The sequence below is a fragment of the Grammomys surdaster genome, unplaced genomic scaffold, assembly GCF_004785775.1.
Source record: "Grammomys surdaster isolate TR1022 unplaced genomic scaffold, NIH_TR_1.0 174, whole genome shotgun sequence".
In the NCBI taxonomy this organism is placed as follows: Eukaryota; Metazoa; Chordata; class Mammalia; order Rodentia; family Muridae; genus Grammomys; species Grammomys surdaster.
In genome coordinates this window covers 7,607,882-7,632,748 of record NW_021604622.1, presented here as the reverse complement: position 1 = coordinate 7,632,748, position 24,867 = coordinate 7,607,882, and the positions used below count along the sequence as shown (strand labels likewise).

Sequence of the window (24,867 nt, the reverse complement as noted above, 5' to 3'; positions counted from 1 at the left end):
AACTCAGAAATCCGCCTGCCTCTGCCTCCCAAGTGCTGGGATTAAAGGCGTGCGCCACCACCGCCCGGCAGGAGGTATTTCAAGAAGCCATCTGAAAGCTGTCAGTAACTCTAGCATTAGGGAGATAAAAACAGGAGCATCCAGAGAGGGTTCAAGGAAACCAGCGTGGCCTTCATTAGATCCTATCTAAAAAAACAAGAAACAAATAAACAATTCTATCAGGCAATGGTGGCACATACCCTTTAGTCCCAGTACTCTGTAGGCAGAGGCAGAAGGACCTCTGTGAGTTCAAAGCCAGCCTGGTCTACAGAGTTCCAGAACAGCTAAGACTACACAGAGAAACCCTGAGACTCAAAAATAAGTAAATGAATGGATAAATAAATAAGTAGATAATTAAAAGCTAAAATTCTAAGGCTAAGAGAATTCCATCCTCTCTCCAAGCAAGACAAAAGGGGGAAAGTAAAGTGTTAACAATAAGTGCCACAGAAGTACAATCCTAAGCACATGAAGTGACCATTTCCCACATTGTATGAGAATCCTGAGACTCTTGCATAGTACGTAAAGCAAAGGACTACAAAGCCTCATCTCTATTCACCAGGCATGGTTTCTTTTTTACCGTTTGTACAAGTGTGTGTGCATGTATGATCATGTATAAGTCGGCGGTCGACTTCAGCGTTGCCCTCAAAATGCCAACCACCCTGACTTTCAGGCAGGGTCTCACACTGGTCTGGAGCTTGCTGAATTGGCTAGGATGGCTCATCCAGGAGTTCCACTCTCTGCCTCAACTTGTGACATCACTCCCAGCTTTTCCAGAGAGAGCTGGGAAGCAAGCTCAGGGCCTCATGTTTGTGTGGTAAGCACTTTACCAATCATACTATCTCCCCAGCCACCAAACACTAGATTAAATTGATCATTTAAAATAGTCAAACTGAGGCTGGAGAGGGTGCTCAATGGTTAAGAGCGCTGGCTGTTCTTCCAGAAGACCCAGTTTTAATTTTAAGTAACTACCTGGCAGCTTCCGACCATCTCTAACTCTAGTTCCGGAGATCTAATGCCCTCTTCTGGCCTCCTTAGGTACCAGGTGCACAAACTAGATGTACATAGATACTAATATAGGGGCAAAATATTCATACACATAAAATAATAAATCTTTAAATAGGCAAGTAAATGAAATTATCAAATCTAACCTTAAATATTTAGATCTACCACCAATAAAGTAATTCAAGTTATTTAAGGGGGGGGGGTCAGTGTTACAGTTAGTAGTGATACAATATATGTGAGACCCTTCAGCTTAATTTTTATAAAAAAAAAACCATTTTAATATAACTTTCTGGTTATTTATGATCATTCTTAAGTATCCTGAAACTACTCTAGTAAAGGCTTCAATGGGAAAAAATACAAATAAATAATGAAAAAGAAAATATGTACCACTTGCCCTGCCCTGGCCCCAACCATCTACAGAAATCTTGCCAATGACTTAATTTGAATTCATGAGTGAACCTATGTGACACTCTAACAGTGACCTCTAAATATCAATCACTGACACCTCCCCCAGACTAAGTACCAGAACCCATGAAAGGGCCTAGGCTTGGGTGGGTTTTCCCAAAGACTTATTTCTTTTATGTATATGAATACATTCCAGGTGAGAGCATTGGATCCCATTTCAGATGGTTGTGAGCCACCATGTGGTTGCTAGGTACTGAACTCAGGACCTCTGGAAGAGCAGTCAGTGCTCATAACCACTGAGCCATCTCTCCAGCCCTTGGGTGTTTAAAGAAAAGAAAAAACCTGAAAAGCCAACTTGAACTTTAAAAAAATAAATAAAAGAAATCTATTGTCAGGACTGAATGAAAAAAGTGAGGACGTGACTGTTCCTAGGTATGGGCTGAGGAGGTTTAGTGTAGAGGGGTAAACAGGCATCTGGAAAGGTCCAGTCTGAACCTGGTATGGGAGGGGGATAGGAGGCTGGAGAGAAGAACCAAGAGCCAAGAGGATGGAGCAAGCCAGGAGACAAAGAGAGCAAGAGGCCAAGAGACCACATAGCCAAAATGGCTGGGTTACATAGAGAAGAGCGGCTGCGGGGGAGGGAGGGAAGCTCAGGGCTGGAGAGGTTGAAGGTAGGGGCTGGATGAAGTGCTGAGTGGAGCCAGGCCTCTCTAACAGGTTCTGGTGATGCTAAGACAGGTAGCCAGGGTCTGCCTTGATGGGCAACTTGGTTAGTTATTTTTCCTGGGCTTGAGACCTAACAAAGACTTTAAACAAAACTCCATGTTAGTAATCTGAAGCCAACTGCTTCTCATGGAGCCCAGGCCTCTAACTTTCTCTGTAGGTGAAGATGACCTTGAACTTCTTGCCTTCCAAGTGGAATTATAGGCACGCTGAGCTCCCAAGCCCAGATTGTGCAGAGGTAGGAATCAAACTCAGAACTTCATGCAATGTACTCTATCAACTGAGACAGAGGGTCATTAAGCGTCTTCAAGCTGAATGGTATATATTCCCAATCCCTAGAACTTAAGTTAATAACAAATTTAACAGTCTTAAGTGACTAGGGAGACAGAGGCAGGAAACCAATTTCTTGTCTTTAAAAAAAAAAAAAAAAAAAAACAAGGGGAACCTCCCCAAAAAAGAGACGATGATAGGGTTATAGGACTGATCACTAGTGTGTATACATTTGATGAAAAAAGAAATATACACAAGAGAATTCTAAAACCAAGATGCCAATGCAAGCCTTAGCCCCTGCCACACCACCACTTGTTGGTCGTGCCTACATTTTTTTTGTTTTGTTTTGTTTTGTTTTTTCGAGAGTGCCTACATTTTTTAAAAACCAGTGCCCAGCCCACCCCCAAATGCTAAAGATTAGTGCCTGGCTGAACTTTGGCCATGACTTAAGAAGTTTACTTATTATTTACACAAAATAACTACAACAGATGGTGTCAGTTACCTGGCATCAAAGAACTTCAATTGTTTTTAAAAAAAAAAAACTACCTAAATGTAAAAGCATTAGATTCAAAGAATTCTTCACATTATCTTCATGGGAACTAATCACAGAAAAGTAACTAGTGACAGCTTTATCTTAAAAACTCAGAAAGACCTCGAAAATAAAAAGTACTTTCTCACCATTGTTTCTCAATGTGACAATACCAAAAACAATTTTTTTGTTCCATTGTAGCTACTACAGAGTTCTATTGTACAGAACCAAAATGCTAATCCAGGAGTCTAGCCTTCATTTTGCTCTTCTTGTACTTCCTAAAAATGTCTCACTCTATGTTGTTCCAAAGTAGGGAGGGAGGAAAAAGAACTGTGTATTTCAAGAAGCCTGCTTTCTAAACCTAATCCTTCTAAATGAATGCTCTCTAAAACAGCATTACCATGGCACTGACATCTAGCTTTTCACCCCAAAGCTAAAAATGAAACACACGCAGCACTGGCTTTTCTCATTATAACTGTAATTAAACAGGTACTGTGCCCCTTTTACAGTCAGAGGGCCATTCAGCGTCTTCAAGCTGAATGGTATTAAGGCATCAAAAAGCACTTCCCTGGGTAATATCTAGTATCCGGGAACCACAAACAGTCCCTGGAAAAACTTATCTTTCTACCGCTGCTAAGTCTGAGGAACTAGAGTCTGAGAAACTAGAAAACTGTTTTATAGGATGAACTGGGGTTTTTTGCCCTCCTTCCTGAATTCTGAAAACGTATTTAAAAACAAGACCCAATGCCTTTCTGTCTGACTCTCAAAATGTGTTGTCTAGAGTTTCCACATGGAAACGAAACAAACTTCCGGGCCACCTCATCATACATGATTTATGAAACATCCAATCCTGCAAGTCTGTCTTTAAAAATAATCACCTTTATAAATGGATGGGTATTAATAAAATCAATCAAACATGAACTACAGAATCTAGATATTAAAGAGACAGTCACTAGCATTTTTTTCAACTTCTATGTGTAAAATTCCTAAATATTTGGGGTGCAAACGACCTTTCCAAACGTCAGAATACAACTTAAGCCTACCTAAATCTTTGCAGCCTTTCATCAATGCGCAAACTTGGTATTATTCCCAGCACTTCACAAGCCCTCCCTTAAAACGGCAAAAGTGAGACAAGAGATCTACTAACCGCAAAACTAACTCATCGCTCACTGAAACCAAGTTCATCTAAAAAGTTACTTCCTAGGTTTCATAACAACTTGATACTGACTTTTTAAAACGATGCCCCGTAAAAAATAACTTTACTAATTCTTAACAGCGTGCCGCAAACCCAAGTTTTATATAAGAAAGAGACCGACAGCAAGTAGATCCGTGACCCTCTCCCAGGTCTTAAAACCTGCCCAAAAAAAAAAAAAAAAAAAAAAAGACTCAATCCTTGGGATGGGCGGTAGCCCCGAGTCTTTGGATCTCAAACAGTCTCGGGTTGGAATTGCAATCATTGGCGGCAGAAAGCGAAGAAGAAACGCAAAGATTGCCAAGACTTCAGAACTAAGAGTGCATGTGAACAGAGGAAGGAAAAATCCAAGCCCTCGGTACCGGGAGGATCTGGAATACACAGGGCCCCGCCGCAGACGGCTGACTCCCACACTCCTTGGGACAAGTGGAGCGCTCAGGGGCGCGGGGCTCTGGGGACAGCTGAGGCCTCGGCCGGCGCCCACCTGGGCCCACCTGGAGCCACCTGGGTCCCGCGCCCCGGGCCGCCACCCCGCCCGGCCCGTCGCGCCCGCACCTCTCGGTCCTTGAGGCCCAGCAGGAGCACCTCCTCCATCAGGGTCAGCCGCGTTTCCTTGGAGTCGCCCTTGTCGTCGTCGTCCTGCTCGTCGCGGCGGCTCTGCGCCTCGTCCTCGCCGCCGCCGCCGCCCGCAGCCCGCTCCTTGTCGGCAGCGTTCCGTGAGGCCTCGGTGCGCCGCTGCACCAGGCCCGAGCTCCGCTGGGTCAGCGAGGTCATGGCTCCGGCCGAAGAGCCGCGCCGGACCGACAGGGACGCGGGACCGGCCGGCTCTCCCTCACGGCCCCGGCCCCAGAAGCTTCCGTGTTAATTCTTGGAGCTGGGGCGATGTCCGTGGGCTTCGGGGCCGAAGGCAGTCATGAGGAGCCGGATCTGGGCGAAGCCGGCGGGCCGGGCGTCGATGGGGTACCCAAGGGAGCCTTCAGCCCGCGGCTGTGGCCCCACACAGTCCAGGAGCCAGAGCGGAGGCGGCGGCGGTGGCGCTTCCCAATATGGCGGCGCGCGCTGACGTCACCGGAGGATGTGGCAGCGCCGGCGCGGGGCGGGGCCGGGGTGCCGGAAGCGGCGCGAGCGAGGGGCGTGGCTAGCCGCCTCTAACCCTGGCGGACACTTGAACTCCTGGACAAGCTAGTGGCCCTTAGTCTCGAGACGTGAGGCTGGGATCGGTAACCTGCCCGGCTTTCATCCGCCTCTCAGTTCACCCTTACCGTCCAGCCTGGCGCCAGCGACCAGTAAGATCTCTCCTGGATCCCGGAAGCCGAGCCCCGGCGAGGGCGGACCCCACTGACCATCCCCGGGGATCAGTCCTCGGAGGCGCTGAGCCAAAGTGGCCCAGGTCCCCACTACTTACAGGAAGGACTTGGCTCTTCGCCTGTGGAACTCCCGGGCTTCAAAAGGAGCCATCTACACTCAGGCGTTTAAAAGTGTTCATGTACTGTGCTCTGGCGTAGAGAGGTTAAAAAAATTGACGAATTGTGTTTGTAAAACTTTTTCTTTCCCACCTCTGACTGCGGCTGTAAAGTAGTCAGAGCGCACCGTAATGTTAGGACAGCCGACCTTAGGATCCTCTTATGGCGACAGTAAACCTCTTGAGTTTCGTGCCACGTCTTTGTAGCCCTAAATCTATTTCGATGTAATTACTAGGTTAAATCCCTTTGGCGTGCTTGGCAGTTTGTGCAAATCAAGTTAAAGGAAAAGCTGCCAAACCCGAGAGGGGTTTAGAGAAACAAAAGGGCGGAACTTGTGAGAAAAACATCCAAAAACAGTGTCGTAGATCCGTCCAGTATTATTTAAAATAAACAGTAACCATAGACTGTAAGCCAGGTTTAGACAGACTCTGCCCCCACCCCATAAATAAGTTGTCTCAACTCCTACGTGGACAGTAAGTCCTCCCACTCACCGCCCCAAACTTCCTTCCCTTTTTCCTGCAAAAACATTGTGTCCTCAGCCAGTTTCTCCCAGTCACGTCACCTTTTCGGTCCTTCACCTTTCTGGTCATTCTTTGTCAAGTGACTTTAAATGTCCTTTGTAAATTAACTGGCTATTTAACTCATATGGTTAAATCCAAAAAGTACAAAGCTGTATGTATAGGCTGTGCTTGTTCAAGCCAGTGGCTCCTCTGCCTGCGGAGATTTTTTTAATGGGGTAAAATGTGAAACTTCGCTGGGGAGATGGTCAGTGGGTTTAGTGCTTAGGGACAAATTAGAAACTGGCATCCGGGAGGCAGAGTCAGATTCCTGGAGGCTTCCTTGCCATTGATCCTCGCCAAATGGGCAAGCGCCTAGGTGCCAGTCAGAAACCTTACCCCAGAAACAGTGTGAGGGCCCAGTGAATGGCTCAGTGAGTAAACTGCTTTTAGTCCAAATCTCAGCACTCATGGGCACAAGTGCATTCCTGTAATAGCAGCCCTGGGGAGCTAAGAAAGACAGATCCTGGAAGCTTATGAAACAGAGGTCAACCTCTGGCCTCTACACGTCCAAACACAGGTAAGAGCAACATGCATATAACACACGACAGATAGATAGATGATAGATAGATAGATAGATAGATAGATAGATAGATAGATAGGATAGGGGGATAGATATAGATGAGAGAGAGAGAGAGAGAGAGAGAGAGAGAGAGAGAGAGAGAGAGAGGAGAGCAGGACCTAAGGAATGACCACACACCATTTGCCGTTTGTTTTGTTTTTGTTTTTTGAACCAGGGTTTATCCCGCCTCCGTCTGCCACAGGCTGGGAGTGAAGGCAGTGAAGGCGAGCACCAGCACCACCCAGCCACAGTTGTTTCAAATGTGAATCCTAATCACCTTCACCTTGAATGTGGCTGAATCAGCTTCAGGAAAACTGTGACTATGTGTCTCCTGTGTCACTATCACCTTACTGCTTGGCACAATGACTGCCAACAGAAAATAAGTATTAAGTGCTTGTTCGATGACCTAATAAAAGGTTCTAATCCATGCTTGCAATTTGCCAGATGTGCAGTGTAGAGAGATTACTGAATTTTCTAGAAACTCTCTTTTCTCCAGTGAGATGGGTGTTTAGTCTGGGTTGCCTAGCAAGCAGTGCTGAAGCAAAGGCTTTTGGGGTACACTTTTGTTGGATAGTATAACTATAGGAAGGAGGGGCCAGGAATCAGGAGGGACTGAAAACATGGTTGAGCTGAGAAGATCTGTAACCTAGTTTCCAACAATCCATTTGAGAAGGCAGATGTGGTGGTGGTGTTTGTCTGAAACCGTAGCTCTGGGGAGCTGAAGGCAGGAGGATTTTGAGTTAGAAGCTAGCAGGGGCTACATAGAAAGTTCCCAGGCCAGTCTGGGAACAAAATAACACAAAGCGTGTTTGGGGTAAGAAGGGAAACTGTTAGGCATCAACTCAAGTGCTAATTCTTCCTGAGTCTAGGGCCTCCTGATAGACACGGGTGTTCCCCAGGCTGCAGTCCCATGGTTGGAACCCACATGGAACTGGCCAGCCCAGCAGCATGCTTACCCTGGAAGGTTCAGGGGAACGGGTGACTAGAAGACATACCTGGCATATATTTGATGATCAATCAATAAAAAAGGTCATTGTCAAGTTAGCAATAAATATTCCTATTTTAAAAAAAAACTTTTTATTGATTCTTTGTGAATTTCACATAGTGCCCCTGGATCCCACTCACCTCTCTGTCCCTCCATATCTGACCTCTGCCCTTGAAACATGACCCCCCCCAAAAAAAAACAATAAAAACACAACAAAACCATCTCATTGTGGAAGCTGTCACATGTGTCACGGTGTGTCTACAGTACATCCTTTTGCCCAAATAGCTTTACTTGCAAATGTTCATTTTAATGAGTCACTGGTCTGGTTTGAGACCTTTGGTTTCTGCTACACTATCACTACTGGATCTTCACTGGGACTCCTCTCAGATATTCTCTTCTTGCCCCGTGTCATGGAGATCCTGCAGCTTTGGGTTTGTATAGCCAGCCCCTTCACAAGTTCCAGCAGTTCATAGATGGGGTAGATGTTGGAGCTGGTCAGCTCAAAGCCCTGGATCTGGGCCAGGGTGGCAGCCAAGTTGGTCAGCACACCATCTCTCCTGCACCTGTACGGTACCACCCTAGCCAGCTTTCCTGCTTTGCCCAGGCGAGAGGTAGGGACAGCTCTCCTGCCTACAGTAGCAGTCAAGGGTCAGGCCTGGCTCTCCCAAGTTCATGCCATTGAGGCCAGCTCTCCCATGCCAACACTACCAGGGCCAGCTCTACCATGTTACCCAGGTGAGCTCCTCTGCCTGCTCTCCCGAATGCTGCAGCCAGTGAGGGGTGGGGCCAGCTCTCCCTAGAAATATTTGTTTCTTAAATTGTCCTCTCTTTGCCCCTCCTTTTTCTTCCTACTTTTCTTTTTTTTCTTCCCTCTCCTTTTTTCTTTCTTTTATTGAGGTGTGTTATGAAATCTTAATTGGTGAGGAGGGTACCTTTGGCAGGCTCATGTCAAAGTGTGCCCCTGAGTAATTCCACCACACAGACCTCATGTGAAAGGGGTTTGTTTATTCAGGGAAGAGAGAGGAGAACCTGGGGAAGGGTTAGAGGCAGGCAAGTGGGTATGTAGACATGCAGACAGGTGGGAGCAGAGCCATGGGGGTGGGGGGAGAGAGAGGGAGAGAGAGAGAGAGAGAGAGAGAGATCTACGTGGAAAAAATAGTGGAGAAATAAATACCAGAAAAACAGAGGAGAAAAAAAAAGAAGCAAAATTATTTATAAAGTTTGAACTGGAAAATCATGTACTGGCATTTGAATAGACAGAAGCAGAACATGAGATGTGTCTGGGGTGGGGCGGGGTGGGGAGTGGGAATCCAGAGTCTACCGCTGGAAGTTAGGTACTAAATAAACAATATATAAACTGGACCTGGGGGGGGTTAGTTCAGTGCTAAAGAACGTTTTCCTATTAAAGAGTTATGCATTTTATGTATACGCATCTGTTCTCTACATGGATCTGCACCACAGAAGAGAGCATCAGATCCTGTGAGGCTGCAGCTATAGGTGGTTATGAGCTGCTCTGTGAGTGTTGGGAATTGAACCCAGGACCCTTTGGAAGAGCAGCCGGTGCTCTTAACCTCTGAGGCAATACTCCAACCCATGCATGGTAGAGTAGGTGCTCATGCAGGGCCCTGGGTTTACACCCAACACTAAAGAAAGAGACACCAATTCACAACCACCAAAATGTACATGTTCACAACAGAACTGTTTATAGTAATGAACAGTGAAAACAGCTATGGTCGTCAGCTGATGGATGGGTAAATAACGTATAGTATATCCATGCCACGGAATATTGCCAGCTGTAAAAATGGGAAAGGCACATGCTGTCATGAATAACTCTTGAAAATATGCTAAGTAGGGGGAGAGAGTCACAGTGATGCATTGTGGGACTATGTGAAATATCCTGAATTAAGTACATCTGTACAAATAGGAAGTAGATAAACGTTTGCCTAGAGTGTCAGACTAGGCAGTGACGCTGATGAGTATGGGTTCCTTGTAGGGGTTAAAAAAAAAGTTCCAAAATTGATCATGGTGACGTATTTGAGTTTAAATTCTACTTTGAGGGGATAAATTTTGCAGTATGTAAAATTTACTTTAATAAATACAACAAAAGTATGGCTCTTTGGATTAGGTTTGGGTAGTAGTGTGTTCCAAAATAATATACTATTGAAGGGGATATATATTTTTTTTTCATTCTTTGGAATGTGTTTTTCTTTTCTTTTTGGGGGATCTTTTAAAAATCCTTTTATTTGTGCTTTGACAATTTCATACATGCAAACAGTGTGCCTTGATCCTATTCACCCCCAACGCATCCTTCCTCCTCCCCCTGATCTCCTAACCACTCTCCCTTCCATCTTCCCATCCTCTCCCTTAAAAAAAAAAAAAACCCACTGAGTCTAGTTAGTGCTGTACGCATGCATGGAAGGCATGAGCAATTTACCTGCAATCACATCCACAAAAAATGACTCCTCTTCCTCCAGAAGCTAACTATTGCCAACAACTACTCAGCTAGAGGTGGAGCCTGAAGAGTCCCTGCTGGAGCTCGCTTGAATGCTGACTGGTTTGATCTTGTGTCTGTCGTGTGCAGGTGATCACAGCTGCAATAAGTCCATTAGGGCGATGGCCATGTCCTGTCCAGATTACCACGTATTAGAGTTCCCCTGTGCATGCTCCAGCTTTTCCATCACCTCCAATCCCGTCTCTGAGCTAGGCCCTGAGTCTCAAGGACATTGATGAAGTTGTCCTATTTGGAACTGGAGAACTTAGCTGTCATTTTTGGAGTGGATACCTGTATGAGTGTGCGCACACAAACTAACAAACAAACAAACACCCTAATTTTTTTTTGTTGGTTTTTTTTTTGTTTTTGTTTGTTTGTTTTTTCGAGACAGGGTTTCTCTGTACAGCTCTGGCTGTCCTGGAACTCACTCTGAAGACCAGGCTGGCCTCAAACTCAGAAATCTGCCCGTCTCTGCCTCCCAAGTGCTGGGATTAAAGGCGTGCACCACCACTGCTCGGCTCACCCTAATTTTCAAAACACAAAGAATACATGAGAATACCTGTTCAGTTGCCCCTGAATCTCCAAGTGAAACATGCCAGGAATCTGAAAACTTCCCGTTATTGTTCTCCTGGGCCTGCTATATGTTATAATTCTAAATTGTATCATTATTGACAAATTATAGAATAAATATGTTTCTATCCATAGACTAATGCTGCTTTCAACCTTGGTGGGAGAAGCTGTGTTTTGAAGTGGACAGCAGTGTCAATGCAGACTCATAACTCATCAAAACGTTGAGGGTTAGTGACTCTCGGGGGTTAGTAAGACGGGTCAGTGTTTAAAGATGCTTGCTGACAAGCCCAGCTACCCCAGTTCAATCTGTGGGAATCATACAGTGGGAGAGACTACTGCCACAAATTGTCCTCTGACCCACACATCCATGTTTATTTGTGACAAGGTCTCTCTATTATGTAGCCCTGGCTGTCCTGGAAATCACTGTGTAGACCAGGCTGGCCTCAAACTCTTAGAGATACACCTGCATCTGCTTCCCAAGTACTGGGATTAAAGGCATGTGCCACCATGCCTGGTTATTTTAAACATACTTCAAACCACCTTCATACTTTATAATTTGAATAGCTAAATATCTTGTTTAAAGAATAACATATACCAGTGTAGAGTGAAAAATTATAGATACTGGGTATATAGAATCCTTTTTAGACATAAAATATTCTTTAGGCTTTCTTTACAAAGACATGGAGGCGTGAAGCAAGTTAAGAATGTGGACAGACTAGTTACGGGAACTGGCTAGAATGCAATTTAGCCAGGTGGAACCAAGCTGAGAATCATAGTGACAGGGCAAGGCCGAAGTAACAGGGCAGGACCACATTCTTGAGAAAGATAAGCGTACAGAGAGTTTTCACCTGATCCTGACTCACGTAGGTTGGGTTCCTTTGGAATGTTCAGCTATTTTTATGTTATGCCACCTAACAACCATGAGCCCCCTCCCCATTCCTTGGTTTGTGGTTTTTCCCCTTAAAAGCCCCTCTCAAACTGGCTGTTGGGGTCAATTCAGCTCCTGCATGGGCATACGAATTGACCGGCAGCTAGCTGTCACGCCCTAATAAACCTCGCTATTGCTCTGGTACACGGTGTCTCGAGCAGATTACTGGGTGGCCGCGACTTTCTGAGACTTGAGTGAGGCTCTCCCCCCTGCGGAGATCTTCACCAGCTTTAGTACTTAGCCTGGAGGACTATCCAGTGAAAAACATAGTTTAAAATTGAGGTGTCTTGCTGGGCAGTGGTGCTGCATGTCCTTAGTCCCAGCATTCAAGAGGCAGAGGCAGGTGGATCTCTGTGAATTCCAGGCCAGCCTGGTATCCAGAGCCAGAACAGCCAGGGCTAAACAGAAAAACCCTATCTCAAGAAGCTAATTAATTAATTAATTAATTGAAGTGTCTGGGTAAGGTTAGGGTTGCCCTTGGGAATCACATGTGGTTCCTATTTAAGGATTTACCTTGCGCTGAGAATGTATCCTGAGAGCACATTCTAAGGACTTACAGGAAGCATGATATACAGATGAGCTCATTAGGAAGCTCTTTGTCTTCTGTTATTATTACTTTTCTTGGTTTTGAACCAATGTACTTGGGGTAGGTTTTAAAGTTTGGAGCCAGTGTAGACCCCAGCACTTTTATTTACCTTCACTGAAGATTATGTTGAGGAAACAAATACTATAAGCAGCACAGGGATTCAGACTGTGCTCCAATAGAAAAACAACCCGGCTTCTGTGCCTACACAGCAGTTTGTCACACAGTTGCAGAAGTACATGATTTAAAGAATTTCCGGGAGGTCCGCCACCAAGGAGAAGCATTTCTGACAGCCCATTTATTATGCCTGGAAGTCTAGAGGTGGTGATGTGTCACTTCACCAGGTGAAGTTCAGTCTCTTTCTACTGAGATCATCAAAGAGCCTTCTATATCTAGGCTGACTCCTAATGGTAGCTCTACATGAGGTACAGATGGGACCTAGAGAGACACACAATTATCAGTCTAATCAAGACCCTTGACCCTCTTCTGTCATCTCGGGCTAAGCAATCTTCGGAACTCAGCTTCAGATTTGGGTAAAGCCTTACTTTTTTAAAAAATATATATATATATATTTATTTATGTATATGAGTACACTGCCCCTGTCTTCAGGGACACCAGAAGAGGGCATCAGATCCCATTACAGATGGTTCTGAGCCACCATTGTTGGAAATTGATCTCAGGACCACTGGAGGGGCAGTCAGTGCTCTTAACCACTGTGCCATCTCTCCGGCCTCAGGTAAAGCCTTCTTTATGTTGATCTCTGCACAACGGTTACACAGTTCAGCAGAAATGGCCCCACTGCCCTGGAAAACAGCCCTTTACTTAAATGCATATACACAGGGTTTTTTTTGTTTGCTTTGTTTTGTTTTTGCTCTTTTCCTTGCCTACCTTCTCAGAATGAATAATTCTCAGGTTCTCAAGTCAACCATGGGGGAAAAAAATTATCTCCTGCCTCGAATTTTAAGTAAATCAAGGTGTGATAAGGGAGAAACCACCCTCTAAGGCTGAAGATGTCTGTCCCCCTTTTCTGACAAGCCGTCTGTCTTTGTTCTAGGAGTAAAGGTTGCTTCCAGGTCAATGGGTTAAATGCTGCTGTTGACCGAGCAGCTGTAATCTTTTACTCTGCAGCGTTATACAGAGTGGGTGCCCCACCCCACCCCCGCAGCCTCAGGGATTGAGCCTAGGGCCTTGTGCTCTTTCAACTCAGGTACATCCCATTCTGTTCTTCTCTTTTGTTTGTCTTGGCTCTCCATATAGGCCAAGATGGCTGGACATGCTCCATGCAGGACAGCCTCTGACTCACAATCAGTTCTCTTGCTTCAAATACCAGAATGTTGGAATGTTCCAGAATCGTGTGTGTGTGTGTGTGTGTGTGTGTGTGTGTGTGTGTGTACTTACTTGCATGTGTATGTATCACCTGAGGAAATCAGAAAAGGCATTGGGTTTTCTGGATCTGGGGTTCTAGGCATCTGTGAACAGCAGGAGATGGGTGATAAAAGTTTGATTTAGGCCTGGAGAGATGGCTTAGCAGTTAAAAGCACTGATTGCTCTTCCAGAGGTCCTGAGTTCAACTCCCAGCAACCATATGGTGGCTCACAGCCATCTGTAATGGGATCTGATACATACTTTAGTACATATTTTATGTACTCACATACATAAAATAAATAAAATCTTTTAAAAAAAAAGTTTGGTTTGGTTTAGTTTGGTTTGGTTGGTTTGGTTTCCAGGGACTCACTATAAAGCCCAGCTCTCAAGTTCAGATTACAGACATGCATGGACCGCCCACTTTGCTGTCAGGTAAATCTTGAAGTGTTTTCAAATTTGAATTTTGTGCCATTTTAGAAGAAAAGAGATGGAGTCTATCTGTTTTCCACCCATCACATCTGGAGTCACCTTAAGTCTGCTTTGGTCTGGCAGCGCCTGCTACTACTTTTTTTTTTTTAATTTATTTTATATATGTGAGTACACTGCCTCTCTCTTCAGACACACCAGAAGAGAGCATCAGACCCCATTAGAGATGGTTTATGAGCCACCATGTGGTTGCTGGGAATTGGACTATCTGGAAGAGCAGTCAGAGCTCTTAACCGCTGAGCCATCTCACCAGCCCGCCCAGCCCCTAGTACTCTTTATTTAGCTTATGTCACAGTCCTGCGGGTCAGCCGTCTATCTACACATTGAGTCACTGGATTTTCTTCTGTGGAACTCACAGGACTGCCAAACTGATCTGAATTGTCTTCTATGTGCAGGCTCCATTGAGTAAAAATAAATAAACAAACTAACTAACTAACTAACTAACTAACTAACTAACTAACTAACCAACCAGCTTGCTTTAGGTTACCTCAAGGCTTCTGCTGCCTGCTGATCATAAGCTGGAGGGGAACTTCCGGTCCAAGGAGCGTTTCTTCCCACGTGACCTTCCTCAACACAGTCGCTTGCCCTAACAAGGAGAATTTGCCCGCACCACTTTTTATATAACGAAGCATAAACATAGGGAGGGTACCCCAACACTACCGCCATAGTCTATTGGTTAGGTATTCCCCCCACAAGGTCTTATTATGTAGCCTAGGCTGACTAGAATTCAAAATCTTCCTGCCTCAACCACCTGACTGCTGTGATGATAGACATGCTCAACAGTGCTCTGTTGGTCACAAACACACCATTAGTGTCACCTCACACTCAAGGGAAGGGTGGGATACAAAGGCAGGCACACCCATGGGGAGTCCTCTTAGGGTCTGCCCACCACAGCAAGCAGGAACCCTTGAGAACCGAGATGGACAACACGTGAATGAACAAACGTAATTTATGTCTCAGCAGTTTTTGGCCTCTTTGTACCTTTGGGTCTCCTGGTTGCTTCACCTGGTTCCCCTGATCTCCCCGTCTCCCCCTGCCCCGCCCCCCACACGCCATGATTCAGGGTCATGTCCACTGCGGTCTCTCCCAGACCTATCTGCCCCTGGCTGTGCTCTCCCACTGATCTACAATACACTTCCTCCTCCATGATACCTAGGAGCAGTCATGGTCTTTCTCTTCTCCTTCTTTTATTCGATAACTCCCTAGAACATTTTATAGAGTTATTTACTGCAAAGCATATTCCAAATTAGTGGTTCAAAAGGCTTATTTTAGCTGCTTTCTCTTCTGTGGTTTGGCAGCCCAGGCTGGAATCAACCAGGAAGCTTGCTGGGGTCTGATAGAGTCACCCACACAGCTGCATTTTAAGTGACCTTGATATGAACTTGGCCTCACTCACAAATAGGAGGATGGCTGTAGGCTAACCATATGCCTAGAGTAGGTTGGCCTCATTTGAGTTCCAAAAAGAGAAGTCACAAGGCTCAAAAGTTGTATACAAGTAATTGCTGGTGCTACTTTTTATTGATCAAAACAGACCCCAGGTGAGCCCCAGTAGACTGAGTGGGAAAGAGGTAGACTCCACCTCTTTCTAAAACTGCCCAAATTCAAATCTTCAAACGTTTCAGGATTTACCTGACAGCAAGCTGGGTGTGGTAACTCATGTCTGTATTATGAACTTGAGAGTGGAGGCAGGAGGACTACCGTTGTAAGTTCAAGACCAGCCTAGGTGTCATAATGAATTCCAGGCCAAAATTCACCTGATAGGACACACACACAAAAATTAATCCTATCATACAAGATAACTTATTAAAGATTTAAAAGTGCTTAACATTTATTTTTTTCGTGTGTATATATGTGTTAGTATGCACATTCACATGTATGGGCGCATGTGTATATGCAGGCGCATATACATGAGAACAAGTTAGATGGAGCCCAGAGGTTGGCATCAGATGTCTTCTTCAACTGTTCTTCGTTGTATATATCCAGACCTCACTGATCAGGCTAGTCTACCTAAGCCAGCTTGCTCTGGGGCTCTCCGGTCTCTAACTTCTGAGTGCTAAGATTGTAGACAGGCCACCACTCTGGTGCTGGGGGCCCACAATTGCATGGCAAGCCCTTTAAAGGAGCCAGTTAAGCTCTGCTTGTATGTGAGCCCTATTCTCTGTGGATGTCTTCACATGGTACTGTTAAATAGTGCTAGATTTAGTCCCAATAAGTTGCTATGACTCGGAATGGTTTGTCCCCAGCAAATTTCGTGTTGAAATTGGTTTTAGCAACATAATAGAGTTGGGAGGCAGGGTCTTGAGAAATCGATGTCTTTCTTGTGAAAATTAGTTTTTACAAGGACCTTTCACAGTTCGGAGAGTGGGCTGTAAAGTGTCCTAGAGAGTTCCTGAGAGTGGGCTGTAAAGTGTCCTTGAGAGTTCCAGAGAGTGGGCTGTAAAGTGTCTGACCCTTTGTCTCTTTGTCTCTTCCTCTCTTTAGGCACAATCAATCCTCACTCTCAGGACTGCTTCTGTCACGTGATGGAGATTCAGGCACCGAATCTCAAACTTCCCAGGCTCCAGGAGTATAAGCCAAAACAAACCTCTTTTCTTTTCAGATTTCCTACTGCTAACAATTCTGTTACAGCAACAGGAAACGAACTTAAGTATTTACCTTAAATATTGCTAGCTGTTTTCCTTTTTTTTCCTTCCAACTTTTTTTCTTTTTTTAATACAGATCTTGCTGTATGGTTCAGCTAGCCTCAAACGGTGGTCTGCCCTAGCCTCTGCAGTGTTTGATTTTGATTGTTGATTTAAGAGGCTCCAGAATCACCCAGTAGGCAAACCTCTGGGCATGTCTTTGAAGGGTTTTCCAGGTTAGGCTAACTGAGGTGGGAATACCCACCCACCCAAGTTATCGGTCCAGGTCTGAGTAAAAAAGAGAACACGAGCTGACCTTCAGCCTTTGCTCATCTCTGCTTCCTGGCTGTGGATGCTGTAGGACCAGCTGCATCCCGATGCTGTTGGCATGCTGTCCCTGTCAGGATGGACTGTTTTAGCTAGAACTGTAGGTGAAAACAAGCCTTCCCCTCTTTCCTTCCTTAAATTGCATTTGTCAAATGTTCTGTTGCAACAGTGAGAAAAGTTAATCAATACAGTTTCCCTAGAGTGGATTACAGACATGGGGCAGTATCCCTATCTCAATTTTTTGTTTGTTTGTTTGGTTAAATTTTGAAATTTTGCTGGGCAGTGGTGGCATACGCCTTTAATCCCAGCACTTGGGAGGCAGAGGCAGGTGGATTTCTGAGTTCGAGGCCAGCCTGGTCTACAGAGTGAGTTCCAAGACAGCCAGAGCCACACAGAGAAACCCTGTCTTGAAAAACCAAAAAAAAAAAAAAAAAAAATTGAAATTTTTTGTTTTGTTTTTCAAGACAAGTTTTCTCTGTGTAACCCTGACTGCTCTGTAGACAAAGCTAGCCTTGAACTCATAAAGATCTGCCTGCCTCTGCCTCCCAAGTGCTGAGACTCAAGGCATGTGGCACCACTTCCCAGTTCAACTTTTAATTTTAATAAATATTTCAAAGCACTTGGTAAGAAAAATCATAAATGTGGCAAAGAGAAGTCTGATTGGATTGTTTTATGACCTGAGAGATGAGAAGTCTTTGGTTAGTGAACTGACTCGGTAGGGTAAAAGTGATGGTCACAAATCCTAGGGACCTGGGCCCAATCAGAACCCATACAAAGGCAGAAAGAACAGCCTCCACAAGGCTGTCCTCTACCCTATGCATGAGCACGCGTGCACATCTTATCATGGACATGCACATTACCTAAAATCCAGAACAACAAAGGTCTATATTAATATGTGTGATTTTATAGAAAGGAGTAACTCTAACATGGAGAAAATCACAAAGCCAACACATGGCAAATAGGATATTAACCAACTGCCTTAGTCAAGGTTCCTATTGATGTGATCAAACACTGTGATCAATGCAGCCCGGGGAGAGAAGGGTATTTGGCTTGCTCTTCCACACCGCTACTCCTCATTAAAGGAGATTAAGACAGGAACTCAAACTAGGCCAGAACCTGGAGGCAGGAGCTGATGCAGAGGCCATGGAGGGGTACTGCTTACTGGCTTGCTTCCCGTGGCTTGCTCAGCCTCCTTTCTCATAGAACCCAAGATCTCCAGCCCAGGGATAGCACCACCCACAATAGGCTAGGCTCTCCCCCATCCATCATTAATTAAGAAAATGCCCTACAGGGCTGTGTACAGCCTGATTTTTTTAAATTCTTTTTTTTTAAAGAATTATTTTTTATGCACGTTGGTGTTTTGTCTGTATGTATGTCTGTGTGCGGGTGTTGAATCCTGGAGTTACAGACAGTTATGAGCTGCCATGTGGGTACTGGGAATTGAACTCAGGTCTCCAGAAGAGCAGCCAGTGCTCTTAACTCTGAGCCATATCTCTGCAGCCCCAGTACAGCCTGATCTTATGGAGACATTTAAAACAAAACAAAACAAAAAAAAACCAAAAAACAAAAAAAAAAAACATAAAACACGGCAGGAAATCAGAACTGTTATCCATTTCAGGTAGAAATATAAAACAGTTCCTCTCCTCTAAGGACATCTCCTGGACTTATCTGGCTGTGTATGAAATAGCGTATAAAGGTGTTTAATGCCACAGTATTGTTTGAGGAAGTAAAAGGGTGGAAATAATTATCAGAGATGCTTTCTCCTGCAGCAGGTGGGAGCAAATACAGGGAGTCACGTTACCCAGAGAGAAAAGGAGAAAGGGATCTTGTAACACACAGCTCTGGATGAGTTAGCTCTGTTAGATTCCTTCCCTCGGGGTTCAGGGAACCCCATGGAAGAGGAGGCAGAAAGATCGGAGGACCCAGAGAGAACAGAGGACACCAGGATAACGTGACCCTCTGAACCAGGTGAGCAAAGCTCCTATGAATGCACGCAGACAGAAGCTACAAGCATAGTGCTGACCCAGGGCTGCGCTAGGTCCTCTGCGCATGCGTGACAGCTTTCGGCTTAGTATTTCTGTGAGACCCCTCACTGTAGGAGTGAATCTCTGATTCTTGTGCCTTCTTTTGGGAATCTGTTTCTTCTGTTGGGTTATCTTGTCCAACTTCGATGTGATTTTTTTGTTTTTATAATCTTATTCTATTTTCTATCACTATGATTTGTTGTTATCTCTTTGAAACCTGCTCTTTTCTAAAGAGAGGCAGAAGGGGACTGGATCTGGATTGGAGGGGAGGGAGGAGGAACTGGGAGGAGTACAGGAAGGGGGGAACAGAAATATGGATACATTTTATGGAAAAAAAAACAACCCGATTTTTAATGAGGGGAATAGCAAGTAAGAAAAAAGAGCAACAGAACTGAATCTCAGAGTCTCCCACTGCTGTAAAGGGCACTGTTCCCTTAAGCTGTCAGGCCCTGGGATATTAAGGGGTGCTTAGGATTGCAGGACTAAATCTTCAATTATTGCTGGGCAGTGGTAGTGCACGCCTTTAATCCCAGAACTTGGGAGGCAGAGGCAGGCAGATTTCCGAGTTCAAGGCCAGCCTGGTCTACAGAGTGAGTTCCATGATAGCTAGGGCTATGCAGAGAAACCCTATCTCGAAAAAGCAAAAAACCAAAACAAACAAACAAAAAGAATCATACAAATGATATATTACAAGGTAGTACATGACTATGGCCTTATAATGGTAGCCTCTTCAAGGTGAGTGTTTTAAAAACTATTTATGATGTTTAATCTTGATTGTCACCATAACTGGACCTGGAATCAGCTGAGAGACAGATCACAGGGTACACCTCGGATTGTTATTTAAAGTGTGTTGGTGACAAGGCCATAGCCACGTCACCGACCCCAATGCCTCAGATCCATAAGAAAGGCAAGGCCTTCCTTCCTGGTCCAACGGCAAATGTTGATAGTGTGTGCAGAAATGTCCATGGCGGCTTTCTCCCCCACCCCCTCACCTCTCAGCCCTGTAGCTTTAAGGTCTGAACGCTGCTCTCCAACAGAGGCTGCTCCTACCGAGGCTAGCCAACCCTGCTCCCTTCCTTGTTCAGCTGGATGTAGTCTCCTCAGCTCCCTGTTCACCTGTGTATAACAAGCACACAGAGAGTGTGGACTGTTGAGGCTTCCTCATCTTAGAGAGCCCAGTCCACCCGACTGCAGCTTTTCTGTGCATTTATACGGTTGTCTTTTCTTCATTGTCTCCACTCAGACAGGTCCATCCCTGGCATCATGCTGAATGAGATACAGAAGAAATCAGCAGGAGTCACAGGATGTGGGAATTAGCATAGGGGTGTAGATTAACACTGGGGTCATATATTATTTGTTCTATGAAGCAGATTTTTTTTTATATTTATATGGGTGTGTGTTTGTATTTGTATTCAGTCTTATGTTTGCCTTTTGAAATGTCAGCTGTACTGAGACATAACCCACACGCCGCATAGTTCATCCAAATGGTTCAAGTGGCTTTCAGTACCCTCACAAAATGGTGAGCCATCACCCCAACGACTTAGACTTTTGTCATCCCTCCCCTTCTCCCCAAATGCATGTCTACTAGCAGATGTTTCCCCCACGGGCCCCAGCACACCCTCTTCTACTTCCTGCCTCAGTGGGTGTGCCTGTTGAATGGGGCGTTGGCTCCTGTTTTCTCTTCCTGACAATTGTCTCCCTGTACAAATTTCATCTCCGTGCTCTGTTATAGCTTCTTCTGCTTACTCTGCAGCAATGCAAACACCTCCAACGGTCACCATACTTTATTTAGCCCCATTTCTATAAATGTGCTATGGCAGTAACAAATGACATCTGCCCACTTCCCATGGCCACTGTCTTGAGCTGACATGGGATTTCTCACTAGTTTTCTGCTGTGTCCCCTCCAGCTCTCTGTCTCTCTCTATGCATTGCCCACCACAGGGCAGCACTCCTCTTCACAGCGTACACTCCTGGGACCATTGTCTGTCTGTCTCTCTCTGTCTCTCTCTCTCTCTATCCCTCTCTCCCTCCCTCCCTGTGTACATGCTATGGTACATGTGTGGCGGTCAGAGGACAACTTTGGAGCGACAGCTCTCGCCTTCCATCATGAGGTCTAGAGATATAACTCAGGTTGTCAGGGTTGGTGGCCGCAGCTTTTCCCTGCTGAGACATCTTCCCAGCCCTCTGGTTACTTCTAGAACCTAATAAAATGTCAACACTATGTAGAAACCTGCCATAATGTATTGTTAGGGACTAATGACTAACTTCATTTCTTTTTTTTTTAAATTAATTTATGTATGTGAGCACACTGTAGCTGTCTTCAGACACACCAGAAGAGGGCATCAGTTCCCATTACAGATGGTTGTGAGCCACCATGTAGTTGCTGGGAATTGAACTCAGAGCCTTTGGAAGAGTAGTCAGTACTCCTAACCACTGAGCCATCTCTCCAGCCCAAGAACTTCATTTCTTTCTCATGCTCTTTAGTTGAACAAGGGCTAAATTTGCAGATTCCAAACTTGCAAAGGTAGAGAGACAGCTGTGTTTGCCTGTATTCAACTTGAAACCTATTAACCAAATTTGTCTATGCTATTTCTCAAAACCAAAGACTTGTGACCAAGTCTATATGCTTAGACTAATTCACCTCCTTATGTTCTTCCCAAATCAAGAGGTGATGTCAATTTCTCATTTTTTTTTTTAAAGCCATAGCAGCCCCTGAGACTGCTATAACAGAAATTGGCGGCCGGGCGGTGGTGGCGCACGCCTTTAATCCCAGCACTTGGGAGGCAGAGGCAGGCGGATTTCTGAGTTCGAGAGTTCGAGGCTAGTCTGGTCTACAGAGTGAGTTCCAGGACAGCCAGGGCTACTCAGAGAAACCCTGTCTCGAAAAACCAAAAAAAAAAAAAAAAAAAAAAAAAAGAAATTGGCTATACAGTGTGTGAGGTTAGACCATCAAAACATGCCAGTCTGCTTTGTTCTCTCAGTAATGGAAACTCATCCTAGGATTCATAATTCACACCACCACCACCACCTCTACCAGCTTTCTTTATCCAGTTAAGTAACTTTGCAAGAGTGGATGCAATAGCCCATCTCGTATGCTGGAGACTTTGGGAAAAACAATCATCAGTGGATACCAGGGACAAGAGCCATCAGGCTGGGAGAACTCTATTCACTAGAGTAGTAGCTGTACTAGGCTGGAGAGACGGCATGGGCATCTGAGTTCAGTACTCAGAGCCTATATATAAAAAACTGGGAATGATGGCCCAGTACTTTTAACCCCAGGGCTGGGGAGGCTGAGACAGGCAGACCTCTGAGGCTCACTGGTCAGCCCCAGGACCTAACAGAGAGATCCTGTCCCCCAAAACAGATGCCCTTGCCTCTGGCTATGCTCTCCCTTTTATCAACCATAAACTTCCTCCTCCACCAAACCTAGAAGCAGTCATGTCCTCCTTTCTTATTATTTTCACTCACATACCACTGCCCCAGTGGTCAGAGGACAACTTGCAGGAAGCCAGGGTTCTCTTCTTCCACCAGGGACCTTCATCCACTGTTCTGTCTCACCAACCTTCCCTCATCTTTGCAATCTGAAGCAGTTCTCTCTATAGCCACACTGGAATTTAAAGAGTCAGGGTCAGTTATTTTAAGAACTGTTCCCTAGCTGTTGCAGCCTGGTGCTTCCTTGTGCCTTGACTGAGGGTTGGGCTCCTCTGGGAGGAGGTAAGCAAAGTGGTGGGTACGCAATGGCTTCTGGCCATGTCTTTGCTGGAGGTGCCTGGTCAGTTGGCCCCTGGAGGGGTTAAGTTAGCTGCTCACCTGATCCACATGTTATCTGGTTTCTCCACTAAATACCTATAATTTCCTCCTTGCAAATGGCAAAACTGTCTCCTGAGAAACACATACGGACTGCGGAAATACCTGTCTGGTAAGCAGACATTATCTCTAGATTCAGCGATCACTGCTTCCTGCCAAAGTTTTTTTTTTGAACTGTGCAGATTGCAACAGTGTTTCAACCTAACTTTCCCTCCACTGATCTGCACGTCTTCTCCTTCACCTCTGTTTATGAATTCACCTAACAGCATGAATAGATGGGTTTTGTGTGTGTGTGTGTGTGTGTGTGTGTGTGTGTGTGTGTGTGTGTGTTTTGCATGTATACATTCGGAAGCAGCGAGTAGCATACATCCATGGGGTATGGGCATGTATCCCTATGCACAGAGGCCAGAGGTGGGATGCCCTGTGTCCTGCTTTCGTTTCCACGAGAGGGGTTTCCTCCTGAACCCAGAGGTAGGCTAACTACCAGAAAATCCCAGGACTCGTCTGTCTCAGCCTCACCAAAGCACGAGGGCTGGCTGCAGGGTTGTGTTGCCATGTCTGGCTTTTTACATGTGATTTGGGATTTGAACCTGGGTTCTCATGCTTGCACATGTTCTTAGTACCTGATGAGCTATCTCCCCAGTCCTGATGAATTGGGAGACCTAGGTGGATGTGGAGAGAGAAAGGAAGGATGAAATTTGCTTTTATGTCAGGCTGGGGATCTTACTGGCCAGGCATGAGTCTAGTACCACAAGGCTCTGGGTTCAGTCCCTAGTGATGGAAGAAGAAAAAAAAAACTGGGCAGGGAAAATTCTTGATTAAAGTATGTAGGATAAACCAAGTAAAAATGAAATAATTGGCATCTTGAATCATATTTAAGTAATTCATTTTCATTAGCGTGATTTGAATGAGAATGACCCTGCAGGCTCACGTTTGAGTGTTTGGACCCAATGATTGAAACTGTTTGGAGATGGTTAGGAGATGTCGTCTTGTTGGAGTGTGTGTGGCTTTGCTGAGGTGGGCGTGGCTTTGTTGGAGTAGTTGAAGTCTTGTTGGAGAAGGTGTGTCACTAGGGGTGAGCTTTGAGGTTTCAAAAGCTTAAATCAGGCCCCAGTTCTCTTCCTTGGCTTACAACACAGATGTGAGCTTTTAGCTACCTCTCCAGCAGCATGGACTGGCTGCCATGCTCCCAGCCGTGACGATCATAGACTAACCATCTGAAACTATAAGCAACCTCCTAATTGAATGCTTTCCTCTCTAAATTGTCTTGGTCACCATGCCTCTTCACATCAGTAGAACAGTAACTACAACAATCAACATATACGTCTATCTACACATTTAAATTTTTTTATTTATTTAACTTATGTGCTTTGGTGTGAAGGTGTCAGATCCCCCCACCCCGAATTGGAATTACAGACAGTTGTGAGCTGTCACGTGGGTGCTAGGAATTGAATCTGGGTCCTCCGGAAGAACAGTCAGTGCTCTTAACCACTAAGCCATCTCTCCAGTCCCCCAACCAGCATACATTTGTCCTCCAGCCTTGTGTTTATGTCATGAGTGCCGATGTTAGTCCAGCAGAGAGAGAACAGTGCGGAAGAGGCCAATTACTGCCTGAGTGTGAGAATAGAAATGCTGGTGACACTTCCTTGCACTCTCTACCAGCCCAGCCTTGCAGAATCCAACACATGGCAGATTAGACAATCTTGTCAGGAGTGTGTGTTGGGGGTGGGGTGGGGTACACATGTATACAGACGTGTGTGTGTGTGTGTGTGTGTGTGTGTGTGTGTGCATGCAGAGGCCAGAGGTCAACTCAGGCATTCTCCCTCAGGAGTCATCCTCCTTGGGAGGCTGGCTGGCCAATGAGGACCACGGATCTGTCTGTCTCTGCCTCCTCAGCACTGGGATTGTAAGTGCCACCACGTACAACTTTCAAGTAGA

At 45.3% G+C, this 24,867-nt stretch overlaps 1 protein-coding gene across 1 annotated transcript in view; it reads right to left on the bottom strand.

Moving 5' to 3' along the window:
• Positions 1-5,200, bottom strand: part of Golph3 (golgi phosphoprotein 3) — a 26,173-nt gene extending 20,973 nt beyond the window's left edge. The window contains exon 1 of the mRNA XM_028767689.1: positions 4,716-5,200. Coding sequence (XP_028623522.1) covers positions 4,716-4,934 — 219 coding nt within the window. The 5' untranslated portion in view covers positions 4,935-5,200. The remainder of the gene's footprint in view (positions 1-4,715) is intronic.
• Between the last annotated feature and the right edge of the window lie 19,667 nt (positions 5,201-24,867).